Source organism: Netta rufina (assembly GCF_964035555.1).
Source record: "Netta rufina genome assembly, chromosome: 5".
Taxonomy (NCBI): Eukaryota; Metazoa; Chordata; class Aves; order Anseriformes; family Anatidae; genus Netta; species Netta rufina.
In genome coordinates, this window is record NC_140128.1 from 26427536 (window position 1) to 26447282 (window position 19747).

At 34.6% G+C, this 19747-nt stretch overlaps 1 protein-coding gene across 4 annotated transcripts in view; it reads left to right on the forward strand.

Moving 5' to 3' along the window:
* The window catches only part of RYR3 (ryanodine receptor 3), a 223263-nt gene that overhangs the window by 162425 nt on the left and 41091 nt on the right, over positions 1-19747 (forward strand). For all 4 annotated transcript variants that reach the window (XM_084287833.1, XM_084287834.1, XM_084287835.1 and 1 more), the window contains exons 61-69: positions 3651-3700; positions 4109-4169; positions 5144-5382; positions 6002-6083; positions 7651-7781; positions 8815-9135; positions 10852-11092; positions 13257-13344; positions 13450-13542. In XM_084287833.1, coding sequence (XP_084143959.1) covers positions 3651-3700; positions 4109-4169; positions 5144-5382; positions 6002-6083; positions 7651-7781; positions 8815-9135; positions 10852-11092; positions 13257-13344; positions 13450-13542 — 1306 coding nt within the window. The remainder of the gene's footprint in view (positions 1-3650; positions 3701-4108; positions 4170-5143; positions 5383-6001; positions 6084-7650; positions 7782-8814; positions 9136-10851; positions 11093-13256; positions 13345-13449; positions 13543-19747) is intronic.

The following is a 19747-nucleotide window of genomic DNA, read 5'->3' on the forward strand; positions in this document are numbered from 1 at the left end:
AATCCCAGCCTGGTCTTGTGAAGCTTTACTGGGATGGAGTCTAGGTGGTGCTGGAACAAAGGGCATATGAAGGAATATCACTAGTCACACGTCAGATAGTTTTCAAGGCTTACTTAGAAGCTGAGAGTTGTATGCTTCACTGAAACACTCAAATAGTAGGCTGTAGATCAAAAATGGTGTCATTCATATTCAATTCAGGCATTTCTGCATTTCTTTTTGTAAATAATTTTGAAGCCTGAAAGATGTTGGTACAGAGTTCTTATACTAAGGTACTAATGTATTAAGGTATGTTTCCCTGTTTTCACCGTGAAGAAATACTTGTAAGGGAGATAGTATCACAACTATTAATAAATGATGCTGTGAGCAATAAAACTAATTATTGACTTATTGAGGCGCACCTGGGGGACAGAGCAGTCATTGGTCCCAGCCAGCATGGGTTTGTGAAGGGTAGGTCCTGCCTAACTAACCTGATTTCCTTTTATGATAAGATCACCCGTATGGTGGACCAAGGGAAACCAGCTGATGTGATTTTTTTGGACTTCAGCAAGGCTTTTGACACGGTTTCCCATAGGATCCTACTGGACAAAATGTCCACCATACAGCTAAATAAAAACATCATACGATGGGTGAGCAATTGGCTAACGGGCAGGGCCCAAAGGGTTATGGTAAATGGGGCTGCGTCAGGCTGGCGGGCGGTCACCAGTGGGGTCCCTCAAGGCTCCATTTTAGGGCCGGTACTTTTCAATATTTTTATAAACGATCTGGATGTAGGAATAGAGGGTATTTTGAGCAAGTTTGCTGATGACACCAAACTTGGAGGAGTTGTGGACTCAAATGAGGGCGTAAAGGCCTTACAGACGGATCTGGACAGGTTGGAGAGCTGGGCGATCACCAACCGCATGAAGTTCAATAAGAGCAAGTGCCGGGTCCTGCACCTGGGACGGGGAAACCCTGGCTGCATGTACAGACTGGGCGATGAGACGCTGGAGAGCAGCCTGGAAGAGAGGGATCTGGGGGTCGTGGTAGACAGCAAGTTGAATATGAGCCAGCAGTGTGCCCTGGCAGCCAGGAGGGCCAACTGTGTCCTGGGGTGCATCAAGCACGGCATCGCTAGTAGGTCAAGGGAGGTGATTATCCCGCTCTACTCTGCGCTGGTGCGGCCTCACCTCGAGTACTGTGTGCAGTTCTGGGCACCACAGTATAAAAAGGACATGAAACTGTTGGAAAGTGTCCAGAGGAGGGCTACGAAGATGGTGAAAGGCCTGGAGGGGAAGACGTACGAGGAACGGCTGAGGTCACTGGGCCTGTTCAGCCTGGAGAAGAGGAGGCTGAGGGGAGACCTCATCACAGTCTACAACTTCCTCGTAAGGGGGTGTCGAGAGGCAGGAGACCTTTTCTCCATTAACACTAGTGACAGGACCCGCGGGAACGGGGTTAAGCTGAGGCAGGGGAAATTTAGGCTGGACATCAGGAGGGGGTTCTTCACAGAGAGGGTGGTTGCACACTGGAACAGGCTCCCCAGGGAAGTGGTCACTGCACCGAGCCTGGCTGAATTTAAGAAGAGATTGGACTGTGCACTTAGTCACATGGTCTGAACTTTTGGGTAGACCTGTGCGGTGTCAAGAGTTGGACTTGATGATCCTTAAGGGTCCCTTCCAACTCAGGATATTCTATGATTCTATGATATGATTCTATAATAAAGCTTAATTTCTAATGGATTTCTATTGTTGATAACAGTTTCTGATTGAAACTTAACCCACTGTTGGGTCATTTAAATGGTCTCACATTTGAATTTTCAAATATGAGAAAATGTGAAAATACCATGATGAAGCTTTTTAGGGGGAATTATATTTTCTCTCCTCTACAAAATTGCTCACTCTCCCCTACCCCCAAATTTCTGGAATTTTATAGTTTTCTAGACAAGTATACCATGTCAGATTTAGTTGGAATCAGCTATTTGACTCAGTTACTCTAAAAAAATCAAAAAGAGACAGTTACCTTTTAACTTATAATGTCTTGCCTTTACAAAAATATGACTTTGATTTTTCTGCAATTAACATTTTAAAATGATTATTTAATTTCTTCTCAACTATGACCGTCAGATAATATTTTTGTCATCAATCTTTTTTTTCTCCCCATTAAAGGTATGCTGCTGGTTATTTTCTGTGGGAAATTTTGTATTATAATCTTTCAAACTGTATTTTACTCCTATGATTTCTTTCTTAAGCTGTCAATTTCTCACATTTCCTTCATTCTGTTTACCAGTGCTAACTACTTTTTCCAGTAGATATAAATTTTTAAAGTAGAGTTTGTTTGCTTGTTGTTTGCTTGTTGTTATATTAGACCACACCTCTAGGTTTGGTCTAATAGAACTTTCTAGGGTCCATCTTTCCATTTATCTTCTGACATTTTTTTTGTCGTTGTTGTTGTTTTGGTTTTTATTTATTTATTTATTTATTTTCCCTAAATTATTATTACACTTTCTTTACCATCTTCTAGGTAGGTTTTAGTTTTTATATTGCAGGTCCCCATAACAGTATTCCTAAGATGCTAAGATGCTGCTTTTCTGAGCTGTCAGGTATATTTAATGCAAACATACAAGATGGTCCTCCAGTAGCTAGGGAAGTTAGTTCAGGTTCAGGAGGACTGAAATTTCATTTTAGTTAATATCATGCTTCCTTTCTGAATTTCCCTATGTCAGTCAGGTCAGGTTTATAAAGTTAGAGAGATTCTTATTAGGCTTTTACAAAATACCTTTACAAAGGTAGGTAAAATAAGTTAGATGTATAGCATGCTTGCCATTAGAAATCTAAAAATATCTTACAATTCTTTGTCCATCCTTAGTTGAGAAAATTAGCTATCAGCATTTTCCTCTTAAAGGAAGTATTTTTTTTCTTGCTATTGTGCAGATAAAAATGACAATCTTATTGGTAAGAAACTATATCAATTTCTAAAGTATGTTTGCTTCATTTTGTTACATTTTAATTCCATTTGTAAGGTTGTATCACAGACGATAAGGAAGTCTTCCTAGCTGTCTTTGTTTTTGGAGGTTAAGGTAGCCCTTTTAATCTCAAGAGTTAGTGATTTTTCTTTTCTCTTAATTATCCTATTATTTTGACAGATAGGTTAGACATGTAAGCTCCTGACATACTTGCCAGAAATCTGTAAATATTTCAGGATTATCATGAGCAATACAGAAGGCAAAACATTTGCAAAGGATACCTTCTCAAATTGTTTGAAGTAGTATGAAGATTTCTAGCAAAACAAGAAAATATTTCTCAGTTTTTTTCTTGTTCCTACCAAAATTTCTTGCTCATAAATAATTCCTAGCTATAAAGAGTGACTCAACCGTATTGCATATATGCAATTGTTGGAATCTGCTGTAATGAAAAGACAATTTCATGTTTCAAATAATTTCTGAATTAGAGAAGTTTAGAGAAAGAGAGAATGAAGAAGCTTCTGAGGTTATGCTGCTTAATGCAGTTATTTCACTGACTACTGTCATCATGTGTGATTTGAAATGCTCCTTCCAGGAACTATGTTGTGTTTTCTCTTTCATATTCTTATTATTCTTTACCTCATATATTCTAAACAAATCTTTAATCTTTGTCTTGTCTTGTCTTGCTGTTTTCTGTTCTCTTCTTCTTTAGCCTGTTCTGCAAACTAGCTGCTCTTGTTAGACATAGGATCTCAATTTTTGGTAAGTTGTTAAGAAAGATTTTAATAAAGTTAAAAACATGAAGAATGTGTAACAGTTATTTCTATCTTAACTGAACCTTTTTTCAAGCTATAAGCTTGAGGAATACCTCTTTTAAAGGTACTGGTAGGAAAATTATGAAAGAAATTTATAAACTACAGGATACAAAGCTCATAATATTTCAGGGTCAAGTGGTAAAAATGATCCCTAAGTAGACACCAATTTCTCTTTTCAATTCTTTTATACAAATGTACTTAAGAAAATGAATGTTAGTTCTGGAACCAGACCTAACTCCTGGGGTGGAAGATGTATTCCATGTTCTGTTTAACCTGCGTATTTCCAGTAGTGACATTTTAGATTATCCTACATTTTCTGTGCTATTGTGCTCTCACAGTATCTCTTTCTAAACAGGTAGTGATTCTACAACAATGGTTAACTGCCTGCACATCTTAGCTCAGTCTCTTGACACTCGGTAAGTTTTAAAAAATTGTACCAACTACTAAGCTACATAGGCATCACAGAGTTTTTTGGGGCAATTAGACTATTCCTGTATTATTTACTCCGTATTTGTAATTACTGATAAAATTTGTAATTACTGATAAAAAACTAGTAGTTTCAGTATAACAACCTCCATATTAGTACATGTAGGGGTTCATTGTCTGTGATTAAAGTATTGAAAACTCCTGTCAAGCTCTCCAAGAGCATTTGAGGACTTTATGGAGAGAGATAAGTGACACAAACTTTGGAACTGCAAGTATTGATGCTTGTAGATAGCTATTGTTCTATAGTAGGTATCTACTGTTCTAATACAACAGTTCAGTACATCGTTCAAAATTTGGCATTAGAAGTGCCAATATGAGAATGTATGGGCTTTTTACTCACTTATACCCTGTACCACTAAAATGCTAATGTAGATTTAAATACCATCTAGGATAGTTTTCTTATTTGATCTGTTTTCTGGCCTGCTTATGTTGTGCAGCAACTTGACAATGCGCATGACACAGGAGAACTTCAAACATTTGGAGAAAAGTGCAAGATTAAGGAATGGGACTGGAATGCTTGCATGAATGCTGCATTTTCTAGATTTAGGGTGTTTTGAAGATAGATAAATGTGTATCCTGATTTGCATACCTAGTTACTGTGGCATCCATAAAAATTTAGGGGATGGTGATGTTTTCTGGGAAGGCATTGTCATACAGATCACAAAAACAGGAACAAGAAGTCTGCGAAAGCAGATTCTTTGCTGTTATTATTTTGTATGAAATACTACAACAAAATTGTTGCTTATATGGCTATTTAGGTACTACTGTCCAATTCATAATATAAAGTACACTGCAACCTGTGTATCTTCAAAGACTGATAGAATGTAAGTAATGTGTAGTTCACATATCTGTAGTATATTGTAGATCAATGTAAAATTAATATTTTTCCTTTATTATTTTTCAGAACTGTTATGAAATCGGGATCTGAGTTAGTTAAAGCTGGATTACGTGCCTTTTTTGAAAATGCAGCTGAAGATCTGGAAAAAACTTCAGAAAATCTTAAACTTGGAAAATTTACCCATTCACGAACACAAATCAAGGGTGTTTCACAGAATATCAATTATACTACAGTAGCATTGTTACCTGTCTTGACATCAATTTTTGAGCATATTTCACAGTATCAGTTTGGAGTTGATTTACTTTGTAAGTACTTTTTTTTTAAATTTTGAATTATTTTATGTTATAATACTTTTTTTTTTTAAATAATTAATGCAGGAATTCAAAGGAATTGATTTCCTTTTAGTAACAGATGTATTTCCAGCACTAATGCTTTTAAAGTTTCCTTGATTTTTTTATTATTATTATTTTTTTTGCATATTTTAACTTACAATTATCAAAATGCTTCCTTGAGATGCAGCAATATGGTATTCTAAAATTTCTTAACTATATTTGGGGATTACAGTTCCATAGCAGAAGGTGATTCAAAGATAGATAGCAAATAAAAAGCTTTAAGAAGGTGGGGAGCCTCTAGATCATGTTTCTAGGGGCTATATATGCAGACTGAATGAGGTTTAAGTTAAATTACATTCCGCAAATGTGATAGTCTGCACAATTTTTTTTTAACAAATATCTGCTGGCTTCTTTGAATGTCTGATGATCTGTTTTGGAATGCATGTAGATGACATATAAGTATCAGAGAAGTTGAAGATAAATAAAAGTTTTAGACACCATGTATTCATTGGTTAAAATTACATTGTTTTATATTTAGAAAGTAGTCTTTAGCTGAATAAATACTGATTACCTGCTTCTTCTTTTCCTCTAGTGGGTGATGTACAGGTTTCATGTTATAGAATTCTTTGTAGCCTCTATTCCCTTGGGACTGGGAAGAACATCTATGTTGAAAGGTATTGAGTGAAAAACTCAGCTTGCAAAATTTTCTTAGGAGTTTGTTGTGTATGTAATAAAGCATTTTGAATGAAAAGGGAATCTGAAACAGCGTGAACATGTTTAAAATACACTTTAGGTGGAATGTAGTTGCCTATATCTCAGAGTTCAGTTCTACACAAAAAAATGCCAAACTGAATAAAAGCAAAACAAATAATCCTGCGTATTGCTGTGTATCGTCAGGGAGTTTAGTTCAACCATCGGGAAAACTAAATTTTTCCATGGGTCACCGTTAAGCTTCCCAAAGTTTGGCTAGTGCATATTACTAGACATGCCTGTGTGGTAAGTAGGTCGAGTACTTAATGTCTGTCTTACACATAAATCTAAACAGAGTTCTCAGAACAGTTGTCTAGAACATAAAATCCTAACCATATGTAGAGCGTTCTGACACCCTTTAGCTCTACAAAGGAATTCCATTTACCAGTTAGTTGTGTTTTAAAAAGAGTGGGTCTTAAATTCTTTAGAGACTCTACTGCTTACAGTATGTTCCAAAACCTGGATTTCAGATCCTCTTCCATTAGAAGAGGCTCATATCTGTATCTGCTACTTCAGAAAAAGGAACCATAATTGCTAGTCTATCAAAAGACAGGAGTAGAGGTAATTCATTAACCCTTCGTATTCTTCTGAAGCCTATATTTTAGGCACTGTACGTGATCTTAAAAGTTTAAAATTTACACGGTCTAAGAGATACTAAACTGGAAGAAATAGAGCTCTGTAGTCAAGTTAGGATGGCATTTGCGTAGGAATGCTGTTCTCCACTTCCATCTATCCAGAATTTATTCAGTAATTGTTCCATGTAAAATGCAAGAGCTGTCTGGTGGGCAGTTCCTCTTTCTTCCCATGTGCATGCATGTATGTGTGTGCAAAATCTCTTTTTCACATATCTGCACATTTAGCCATTTATATGTGCATCGCTAAGTTATAAAGCTGCACTTTTTTTTTTCTTTTTTTCTTCTTTCTAGACTTAAAAATCTTTAATACACTTTGACACAGATCTTGTAGGCAAAATAGAAAGTGCCTCACCCTCACTCTAACAATAGGAGTCAGGATGATCTCACAGGAAATAAAATTGATCATCTTTTAATTGCTTTTTGAGGGAAGAGCTCAAAGCACAGGTGTCCACTTAGTTGGCAAGAGCCATAAGCACTGGATGTTAGGCATGGGTGTAGCAAAGCAATGAATATAAAAAGAAAAGATAGAGCGTGACCACTGACCTACACTTTTTGCATGTTGTAGACATGTTTTCTGTAGTCTGTAGTTACACTGAGAGAGAGACAGTTCACCTTTAATGTAAAACATTTGGTGTGGGGTATTTTTTAAAAAATGTATTCCTGTACCATTGTAATTTCCAATAATTTGGTTCATGTGAGAAATAAAATTTTTCAAAATTGTCAAATAGTGCTTGTGTTACAAAGATAAACTGAATCTGCAGTAAATGTTAATGTTGCTTTATAATGCATGCTAGATATTGGAAGCCCAGTGAAAGACTTTTTTCCTCTGATAACTTTTAGTATCTGTCATATACAGGCAGCGCCCTGCACTTGGTGAGTGCTTAGCATCTCTTGCAGCAGCCATTCCGGTAGCATTTCTTGAACCTTCTCTCAACCATTACAACCCATTGTCTGTCTTCAACACAAAAAGTGCAAGAGAAAGAGCAAGTAAGTAATGTTCCTCAGGAAAAAATAAATAAATGATTGAATAAAGCTGTTTGCTTCTCCCCAAATATTAGAAAGAAATTGTTTGTTTGTTTGTTTTTAAATGAGAAAACTGCTACTATCACTATATCGTTGCTTGTCATTTTAGCCTTGCTGAGACTACGTTAGCATTATTCCCTTTCTTCTCACATGTCAGTGTTTTTCTGAACATCATGTTTGAATTCTTTGCTGAAGTTGAATACAGTAATATTTGAAGCTTAACCTAATACATCCACATTATAGAAGGTTTTAGCAAATTGTACAGTTATGTGCTCTGACTAGCAACACGCTAGTTTTTAAGTTTTTTAGTTTTAAATGGTTTTTATTCATGTGAACACAAAAGTTATTTATGCTACCTGGTTGTCTTACCAGTACTCTAATGCAATTCAATATTGGGAGTTCCTGGCAGAATTTGACTGATTCTGTGAAACTTTAATCAAGGGAGCAGAAGTCCCTCTACACAGTTTTTCTTCACATGCTTCTATTTCACTTATTCTTTACAGACTCTCAGGAGGTAGATTTGCTGAGTTCATAAACAAAGTACACTTAAGTTTTAGTCTTACCCATAACCTTGAGCTGGTCATAATATTACTAAAAGCCTGTTTGTATCCTGAAATGGATTTGATTTTTTTGCAGGTGAACATGAAAGTTGTGAATGATTGTGATAACTATGGCCAGTGTTTTTCTAATATTGATACAAGCTCTCAGTTTTTCCACTTCTACATAGTTGGGCTCGTTAGCAGAAAACTGCTGGACACTATATGTGTGAGGCTGCTATTGTCTACATCAGTGCTATATGCACATCATCAGAAAGACGTAACTTATTAGATAAGAGACTCTTGTATGTCCCAAAGTCTTGTTATTTATGTCTGCCCAAGATGGTGACAGAAAACAAACAAACAAAAAAACAGTGAAAATGTTGTTTGTATTTTTTATGTAGATGATCTCCTGTATTTTGTTAATTAATCTTTTCGTTTTTTACCTTTTCTACCTGCAGTTTTAGGTATGCCTGATACAGTAGAGGAGATGTGTCCAGAGATCCCCCAGTTGGATGGACTAATAAAGGAAATTAATGATTTAGCAGAGTCTGGAGCACGGTATACTGAAATGCCTCATGTAATTGAGGTTATCTTACCCATGCTATGCAACTATTTGTCCTACTGGTGGGAACGAGGGTCTGAGAGTGTTCCTGAAAGTGCTGGGCCTTTCTGTACGATGATAACATCTGAACATCTAAGCATCATTCTGGGAAACATTCTGAAAATCATTAACAACAATCTGGGAATAGATGAAGCATCTTGGATGAAGAGAATTGCAGGTACTGTAAATATTTTTTAAGAGTAGTTGTATCTAATAATATTTAATTCCTATGCTACAATTTACCGTATTACCCAGTGATACAATATTTTTTTAATTAAAAGCAGCAGGAAGAAGGTCAGGTAAAAAGCAGATAAAGAACAATAAGAGATCGTCCTTCTTTTCTGAAGTTCGTTATTATTTTTATGTGTGCACCATAGCATCACTGTAAGCAGAGAGCTTTCTATACAACAGAATGGATTTTGAAAATATTATCTTCCCTAAATACTGTATAAAAGCCTTAGTACTTAATTTGGAGTTGTAAATACCATTAAGCCTCAAGACACCAAAGAATTGGGCAGTGCAGTAGAGTGTATAAATACTGTGATTTTTGTTCATAAAGTATTAAGTCAAAGGGAAAAAATGATATATGGTGAAGAAAAAAAAAAAAAAAAAGTAGTAACTAGCATTCAGAAGTAGTTTCTTTGTCAAATACTAAATGAGTAGAAAAAATCTCAAAATGTCCTGTAAGATTTTGCAGACAGCTAGCTGAAAGAATGTACTGTATACAAATGTTAGCATTCATCTTAGGGTAGGAATACAGTATACCATATGGTGAGTCAAGAAAATCTATATAAAAGTAGCCTTGTCCTGCTAAATTGTAATGCTATATCGGTACTGTGTTTTAAGAATTATTGTACATACTGAAAGGTTTTAAGCTAATAATAAGAATTCCATTAAAATTTAGTAAGAAGTTCTTTGCTTAATTATGGAGACCAGTGCTTCCAGTTTTGTAGACACTGTTAACCTACAAAAGCAGATAATGTACTAGTGTGGTTGTTGAAAGGATTTTTGACTTAGGTGGTCTGTATCATCTTACTAATGTTTCCACAACATAGATCTATGATCTTGAATGAGTCACTCGTTCTCTGTATGTTAGCTTGCTGAAGTCAAAAGACAAATTTTTCTAGAACACTGCCTTCAGACTATTTTAAACATTGTATTAAAAAAACAAACAAACAAACAAAAACAGAAAAGAAACTTCCCAAAAAGCTATTTTTTTGAGGACTGTGTGACTCGATCCTTATTTTATTGAGATTCCATCAAGGTTAGAGACATATGAAAATCTATGAAAATCTATTAGAGACAGTCAAAAGAAGGAGCCCTCATGGTGGCCTACAGCTTTCTCACCAGGAGTAGTGGAAAGGCAGGCACTGGTCTCTGCTGTCTGGTGACAGCAACAGGACCTGAAGGAATGAAAATGGCATTGAGCTATGATGGGGAATGTTCAGGTTGGATGTTAGAAAAGGTGTTTCACGGGAAGGGTGGTCAGGCATTGGAACAGGCTCCCCAGGGAAAAGGTCATGAAAGCAAGCCTGTCAGAATTCAAGAATTGTTTGGACAGTGCTCTCAGAAGTAAGGTTTTATTTTTGGATGGTCCTGTATGGATCCAGGAGTCAGACTCAATGATCCTTGTGGGTGCCTTTCCAACCTGGAATACTCTACGACATAATACTGAAATACATATAATCTGAATTGCCAGTAACTGGCTTTTAATCTCTCAATATAAATGGTTGAGAAAGCTGTATTCATAGTATAATTAATAGTTTTATGGTGCTCCAGAAATATGTGGAGCGCTACGACCTTTGTTTTCTATAACCACAGAGGATTCATATTAATACAATTAAAAGCATCAATTGTGTATTAATCGTAGGGTCATATGTATTTTTATGTGTAGTTTATGCTCAGCCTATCATCAGCAAAGCCAGACCAGATCTGCTGAAAACTCACTTTATTCCAACACTGGAGAAATTGAAGAAGAAAGCTATAAAGATTGTGATGGAAGAGGAGCAACTGAAAGCAGACAGTAAAACTGACACCCAGGAAGCTGAGCTACTCATTCTCGATGAATTTGCTGTTCTTTGTAGAGACCTCTATGCCTTCTATCCAATGTTGATACGTTATGTAGACAACAACAGGTAAATAATTAATAAACTGATATTTATTAGTTAATTTACTTGGAATCTGTGATCAGATAATCAGGAAGAAAATAATGCATTTCATGTTTTGCTGAATTCAGATCCTAAGTATTTTAAGATTCTTAATTTACAGGATGGGATATGCTGGATTCACATCTTTTTCTCACAAGCATTTTGGCTTATTTGGTTGTATTATAACTGCAGTGTTACTGTGGAGAACTCATATCCCGACCAGAGTTTTCATGTGTATTACAGCATCCCAATGTCATTACACAGGAGTATACCTTTTGAAAATTAAAAAATGGCTAAAAACCTTAACTATTGAAGGGGTGAAAAGCTATTTTGCCTCAATTGAATCTATATATCTAGGTAATACTACAAAAATGTTTATCTTCTCTGTTTGTGTTTCTTTAAGAAGGAGATAAAAATGTTTGAACAATGTTGTTTTGCCTTTTGAATAACCAGATTTTCTACTCAACAGTTTACTTAAGGATTATTCCGTACCTACACTTTCCTTATCCTTTGCCCCAGACCACGTTCCTGAGATCCTCTTGAGAAGAGTATTTGAAGTATCTATAGTATCTAAGTATCTACAGTATTTTAATGCTATTCTTAACAACACTGCTCTAACATACACAATCAGTGTCCACTTAAATTTTTTTAGTAACAGGATAGCTAAGAGCATTTTCATTGCATGCACGTTCATTTATGCTGTGAACCAATTTACTCTTTCTAGATGCACTAGGCTTTACTAAATCAGATGTTGTTGGCAGGAGAACACTTAATTTTTAAAAACACAGACTTCACTAAGCTGTACAGAAATCCAACTACGGGGATGGAGTTAATGAGGATTAAATTTAAATGTTACAATTCCTTTCATGGAGGCTGTCAGATGCCTGAACATGAGCTGGCAATGTGCCCAGGTGGCATTCTGGCTTGTATCAGGAATAGCGTAGCCAGAAGGCACAGGGAGGGGATCGCCCTCTTGTACTCTGCTCCAGTGAGGCCACACCTTGAGTACTGTGTTCAGTTTTGGGCCTCTCAGTACTAGAATGGCATTGAGGCCCTGGAACATGTCCAGAGAAGGGCTACAAAGCTTGTGAAAGGGCCTGGAACAGAAGCGCTGTGAGGAGCGGGTGAGGGACCTGGAGTTGTTCTGTCTGGAGAAGAGGCTCAGGGGAGGCCTTACTGCTCTCTACAACTACCTGAAAGGAAGGGAGCTAGGGGTTGGCTTCTTCTCACAGGTAACCAGTGATAGGACTAGAGGGAATGGCCTCGAGCTGCACCAGAGGAGGTTCAGATTGGAAATGAGGAAACATTTCTTCTCAGAAAGAGCAGTCAGGCATTGGAAGGGGTTGCACAGGGAGGTGTTGGAGTCACCGTCCCTGGGGTTGTTAAGGAAAGGCTGGAAGTGGTGCTTAGGGACATGGTTTAGTGGGTGATAGTGGTGGTGGGAGATGGTTGGACCAGATGATCTTTTCCAGTCTTAATTCTATGATTCTATGCCCACATTATGTATGGACATATTAGTGCATTTTAATTTAGAGATTTTTAAGAGAGCTGCATCTGTTAGTTCATTTGCCCAAGTTTTACTGATGATCCTTGTGCAGACAGATTCAGACTGAAGTTGTATTAGTTCCTGCATTACAAAAATAAACCAATTAAAGCAGTCGCTCCTTACAGCTGTACCCACTCATTAAACTCCTTTTACACTTCATCCTCTTCCCATTAGTCTTCTTCTTTGCATCAACACAATGTTTTCTTTAAAAAAAGAAAAAAAAAAAAGAAAAAGAAAAAGGAAAGGAAAAGGTTTTGTTATGGAAAGAAAGGGAAAATAGAAAAAGGAAGAGAAAAACTCAGTGAATGAGTTCTGTTTTTCAGCCATGTCTGTTTTCTAGTCCATTTTGTGGAAGGCACAAAAACACATTGTCACCATGGGGAAGGGTGACCAGCAAAAATATGTAACCAAGAATTAGGAATTTAGGACTAGATAAACTGCCATAAAAAATGGCCTTTGTAGCCAATGGTCATGGAAAATTGAAGTGGCTGTTGTTAAATTCCAAGATTAACTACACAAACGTAACCCAATCCATTAAAGCAACCAATATCTATATTCAGTTGTCTTATTTTAAATGTCTTATTTTTATTTTTTATTTTTAACCAGAGCCAATTGGCTAAAGAAACCAGACGCAGACTCTGATGAACTCTTCCGAATGGTAGCTGAAGTGTTTATCCTGTGGTGTAAATCACATGTAAGATAAGATGTATACTTTTTTCTCCATTTCACTCCATCTGTAAATATAGGTGTGGTACATGCAGATGAATTAATTTTTTTTGTTGTTGTTGGTTGTTTTTAGAATTTCAAAAGAGAAGAACAAAATTTTGTGATTCAAAATGAAATCAACAACTTGGCATTTTTAACAGGAGATACCAAAAGCAAGATGTCTAAAGTAAGTTAATAAAAATATTTGGATCAATTAAATCTTCAGATGTGTTTAATACTTTGTAAGAAGGCTCTGAAAATCTACTCAGATTGCTGCTGCTCTGCTGATAGAAGAAACAAAAAATAATGTTGCTTCTTGATGACAGGCATGGAAACAACTATGCACAATATTGTGAGTTAGTTAAGTGTGTGTTAAATTTTCAAAGATATGAGATTTAAACATGGGTCTTGATGTGAAGAAGTTACATAGAAAGGAGAACATGGGTCGTAATATGTAATATAGCTTGTTGGTCCTTTACAAAACAAAACAGGTAGAATATTTTGTAAAAATAAGTGACAGTAACTGAAGCAATATTGTCCACCTGCTCTTTTTCTTGTGAACGTCAGTATTGTTCAGCTTTGATGGAGTAATGCTGCATTTGTATATCTCTCTTTATTCATACATATAGTGTGCCATATGTGCACTGTTTTTCTCATTTCTTATTAATGACCAAATTCATTTCTTTTTTTACTCATTTTCAATATGACTAGATGTTGACATGATGGCTGTAAAAAATACATTTGTTACCTGCATAACAGAGAAAATGTCATCGTGTCCTTTGACATTAGCTGAGGAAGACTGCTTTACTCATAACAAGATCCATAAGTCAGATGAAATAATATAATTCTAAGGTAGTGTTGGTAAATATAGGAGGAAAAAACAACAACAACAACAACAACAAAAAACTTGTATTTATATTTATAATGTGTTTTGAGAAATCCTGTTTAGAAATGGTTCAAGAAGAGGTGGGGTTTGTTTTGTATTTCACTGTATTTTGATTTTGTCTGTAACTTGGCTACAGTAAGCCCAACTTTATACAATAGAGAGTCAGAAAAAATGTCTCAGTACATTTTTTTTAATTCTCTTGAAAAACATGTTTGCTTCTTTTCTAAGTTCTTAAGTTTTGAAACTTGGTTGAGCCAAATCATATTACTGGAAAGTTTACAAGTAAAAATACTGGATTTTCTGCTCATCATTAGTTCATGACTGACACTGAACAGCAGTTCAAAATATATAGAAGAATTCGGAAAAGGAATTTTTTAACTCATTTTCTTTTTTTTCAAGATACAGCTCTTTGAAATTGGATGATAGTACTGAAGTGTTTGTATAATTCTCAGTAGTGAGATGACTAGTGGACACAATGCACATTAAATGATGGTTAATTAACACAGTCTAACAGAAATCTCTATACTTTATCATATGGCAATTGCTACACATAGACTTTGAAATTTGTGAATTAGAATTGGTATCAGGAGCCAAGAAATCAATCTTTTCTTTATTATTTTTTTTCAGATCATGGTAGATTATAATTAGATAATTCATATTTTATCTGAATTATACTGAATCTGCAGTATTGGAAAGATGGGGTAAACTGTTAGTGTCATATTTTAGTAAAAGATGGCACGGCAGGAATGACAAAACAAATCTTCACCAAAAAAAAGAATAGCCTCATATCACTCTGATTTGGATAAAATCATAGCGATTCAGCATCAAGAATTTATATAACCCAAATTTGTTTTAGTTTTAAAGAGAGTTTTTAATTTGTTTTAGTTTTAAGTTTAGTTTTAAAATTAGATTTCCAAATACCTGTTGTATATATTTTAACTAATATATTTTTATATATAACATAAATGTAGATGCATATGTAACGTGCTTTTCTTCATATGGCCGTACAATACAATGAGATCATAAATCTTTTTTTATATTAATATAATTTTTTGTAAGCATATTAATGCAAAATCGTAGTATTCAAGGATGTTGTGCATGGTTATTGCTAATATAGGAACAGAAATAAAAGACACTTGTTCATGACTGAATATTTTGTTAATCTGGTACCATATCTGCAATAGTGATCATTTAGGCCATTTTTCAGGACTCAAATACCACGATATGATACATGATGCATTGTTTAGAAGTGTTCTATTGTTTTTCTATATATTGTTTCTAATCAGGAAATTTATAACATTTTATAGTATATGATGTAAGTGCTCTTAAACCCCAGTGTGTTCATTAAAGCATGCATTTACATCTGATTTTTTTTAAGACTGCATAGTTTAGAATGAACAAGAAATTCTCTAAGTAACAGAATTTCAGAATTCACTATGAGGATTGTTACTTATTTGTAACATGGAGTAATGGAGTAATCAGTAACGCACATTATGTTAGGGAACAATATTTATATAATTTCTTGCTTTAATATTAACATTTAGTTCAGAAATGACAGTATGACAGAAGAATAACTAGTACTTTTCTCTTCATCATGAGTTCTTTTTTATTCACATTATGTTTAATGAAAGCAATTATATACAATATTTACCCACTATGAGAACGTACAAATAAACGTGAATGTGAACACTGGCCATTAACAGTCAGTCCAACATGAACAGTTCTTTAAAGGCAAAGGGCCCTATGCTGATCTCTGACTGCTTTAGGCAACTGTCTACCTTATAGCAGAGACCACCAGCTTTCCAAAGATCTAGGATGCTGTGATGGTGGTAATGTGTAATGTATGATATATCATGGGAGGTTCTGTATCTTTATATGCCAAATGCAGAAAAAGTTGTGCTGAGGATGAAGATTTAGGGTTACGTTATTTTTCTATAGCTGATATCAATGGTGACAAATGATTCACTGTTACAATAAAAAAAATAAATAAATAAAGATATAATACCCATTGTGTTTTGATTATACAATATTAACTTTGTTAATATATTCTCAAATAAATATAATAACAGCTGAGAACGTTTTTTAATTTTTCTTTTCTAAAAAAATGGCAGCAGAGTGCTCGGAGGGGAATGGTAAGTTAGAGAACTTTCAGTCCGAGAGAGACTGGTAACTTAGATTGCATTAAAATAAGAGATTTGTGATGGCAGTTGAAATGGAGAAACTAAACATGTTCTTTTCATCCTATATTTGTTTTTGAATCCTTCACAGGTTTGTTGATAAAATAGTATTTTTATTAAAATGTAATAATTCCCTATTGTTTTACAGTTAATTGGTATAAAAGTCTAAGTGTAGACATTAACATGTACGTAATAAATGTGTCATACATATGTGGGCAGTTTTTCTGTATAAGCTTTGGAAGCTAAATGAAGGTGTGGTTGGATATATAACCTCAGTTGCTAAACACTTGTATATCCTACTGAAGTTTAGTATGACTGGCATTCATTAACAAAATTTTATGTCTATTTTTAAAAAGCATCTGTATAGGCCTATTATAGAAGTCTGAGGCAGTCAAAAAATCAAGTTTGTATTACAAAACAGCATTATGATTTGTACCCATCTGTAATACATAATACATATTATTTGCAAATTTATGGTTATTTGAGGATTTGATATTAATATTTTCTGCAAGAATTTTAGATCTCAACATTGAACATTTCAATTGCGTAGAATATGTTTCCTTTAGTTATATTATGGTAAATTATGAATGGATTACTTTTATGGTCATTTCTAATAAATGAAATGGAATTATCATTTACTTGCCTTTACTTACCTTTAACATGTATCTACTGAACTGTGTCTGTGCAGCATCTACATATTTCACACATATTCAGTTAAAATTTATTATTTGTCTGAGTACAATACTGAAGATTCTAAGGTGCTTACTACTTATTTGGTTATTAGTCTGTCATTCTTTTTGATTTAAAGAAGGTCTTTACTATGTGACATAATTATCGTAGGATATAGAAACATTTTAATAATAGCTTGGCTTCAAAGTTTCAGGCCAAAAAGCAAACATTATAGACTACTTCGAGTATCACAAGAAAGCAAAGTTAGAATGAGAGAAATCATGGAAAGCAGGAGGAAGAGTTTGTTTTTATGTGTTTTTCTCTTTGTTTTTAATCAACAGATTTCTACAGTATTTTCCCATGCTCAGTCAAGGATTCCCTTAAGTAATGCTTAAAATTTTGTGCTGTTTCACTGTAGCAACATAGTCTTGTTATCTTTTTGATAAAAAAGACACAATCATAACCTAGCTTTGGCTATGAACACGTTTATTTATGTGTATGTATATATGGTATTAACATAACAAAGAGGTAAATAAAACTATGTATGTGTGAGTTACAGCAGAGTTTATAATAGTGTTCTCAAAATGGGTACTGCTGGGAGATACGAGTTTAACTCAATTTTTCTCTCAGACTGTCTACAAGGCAGTAATGTGCCAAACAATGGGAAAATACAGCTATAAGTGAAATGTTCCATCTTCATGGTGGTGTCTTGATTTTGTTTTCTATTTCTAAGCATTTTTTTTTCCTCATTGATATTTAGGGTGGGGATAGGAATAAAAAAAATATTGTTGGAATATTTTTCATTATTGGTTTATCCTGAATTCCAAATACCTTGTTCCTTTTAACAATACTGGGAAAAGTTTCAGTAATTGGTATATTGATGTGTTTACTTATTAGATATGCTTCCTTACATGCTGAAGCACTGAACAGTGGAGTCATGCTGAATAACATCAGATAAATTTAGAAGTACAATCATTTAATAAGGATTAAGCTAGATAAAAATTATTTCACTAAGGTCTCATTTAGTTATACACTCACAGTTTATTGTTTTAGCTACAAACTTACAATATTTACTGTCCTGATAGAGCTGAGTAAGTTTATTACTAACTTGTAAAGTTATCATCTTTTCATCTCTTTTACTTATGTTTTTCCCTTTATTTTTCTTTCATACAGGCCATGCAAGTAAAGGTACAGGTCAAAATGCATGATGTGTTTTTGTTTTATCTTTAGAAATGATCAGGCTCCAAGCATTCTTTCCATTGATCATAGCAGTGGCGTCACAAAGTGAAAGCCCAAGTCCCAAATACTATAAATTTTCTCTGAGTTAAAGTGGCAGCATTTGAACAGAGCAGCTGAAATTCGCATTAGCACACCCACACATTGTTTTATTGTAAAAATGTAGTAAAGTTATATTTTGTAATTATTTTAGACATGCATTCCCCCTCTGCTGTCTTTCTGCATTCTGGGGTATTTTTTGCTAATATATTGTAGCAGACATTGTAGAAATGATGCCTAAGTAGAGTCATCAGAAACATATCTGGTTTATGATATTCAAGAAGAATAAATGGGAAAAAGTATTATAGTCTGTATCCCGTCTGTAGATGTATGGAAGATTGTGTTAGAATGAAGAAGTTCAAATTAGATACAGAGCTCAACTACTACCTTTGTCCAAAATTAAAATGGGTCCTTCCTAATCACGTGAGATGTGAGGACACTTTTGAATAGTCCTTGTTTCTTTAATACATTTAATGTATTCAAGGCTTCCTTAGTCTCCAGTGAACTGTAGTTCATCTTCCTTTCCATCATTTGTATTATTTTAATAATAATTCATAATAAAGATAAATACTCTTCAGCCTATTGGTGATACAGAACGAAAAACAAAATGGATCCCTTGGGATCCATTTTCATGGTTTTCTGTTTCATCTCTCCCTTCACCCTGTGCCCTGAGATGTATGATGATGGTGTGAAGAGTTTTTAATTAATTAAACTGGAAGCATAAGATACCACAACTGCTCACTTTTTAAATAGATCTGACTTCAAGCCTTGCTATTTTCAAACTTGCCTAGGTATATAGAGTAGGGTTTAATGAACATTCTCATGATAGTCTGACAGAATGGATTATCTAAAGAGGGTTGGAAAAATATTAATTCCATTATCTTAACCAGTCTTAGTTATATTTAATATATATATTCCTTATATTTTTCAATATAAATATTCTACTTTTTGATTATATATTCAATTATTATCAATCTAATGGAAAACCTGTAATTTTTTTTCTATATACATTTGTTCGAAGAAATTTCAGCTTGTGTGTTCAAATCCTTAGGCAATAAGATCATTATTTTGGGCAATCAGAATATATCATTCTTCTTGCTGAGGTTCTTTTAGCACAGCTAATTCTTTAGGGGAAAATATACCCAATTTAAAACTCTTTACGTTGAAATGAAGGTATTTTATTCACTTATGTTGAATTCACTTATGTTCACTTATATTAGACCGCAAAGAGACCTAATTTTATTGCTTTTTAGGTTTCTGTCTGTGACTCTACTTACACATTTATCCACAAGAGTTGCAAATTAATAGACAGCAGAATATGATGGCAAAGGCAGAATGGATCTTCTTTTCATGTTTTAAAAATGCTCAGGTGTTATGTTCACCTA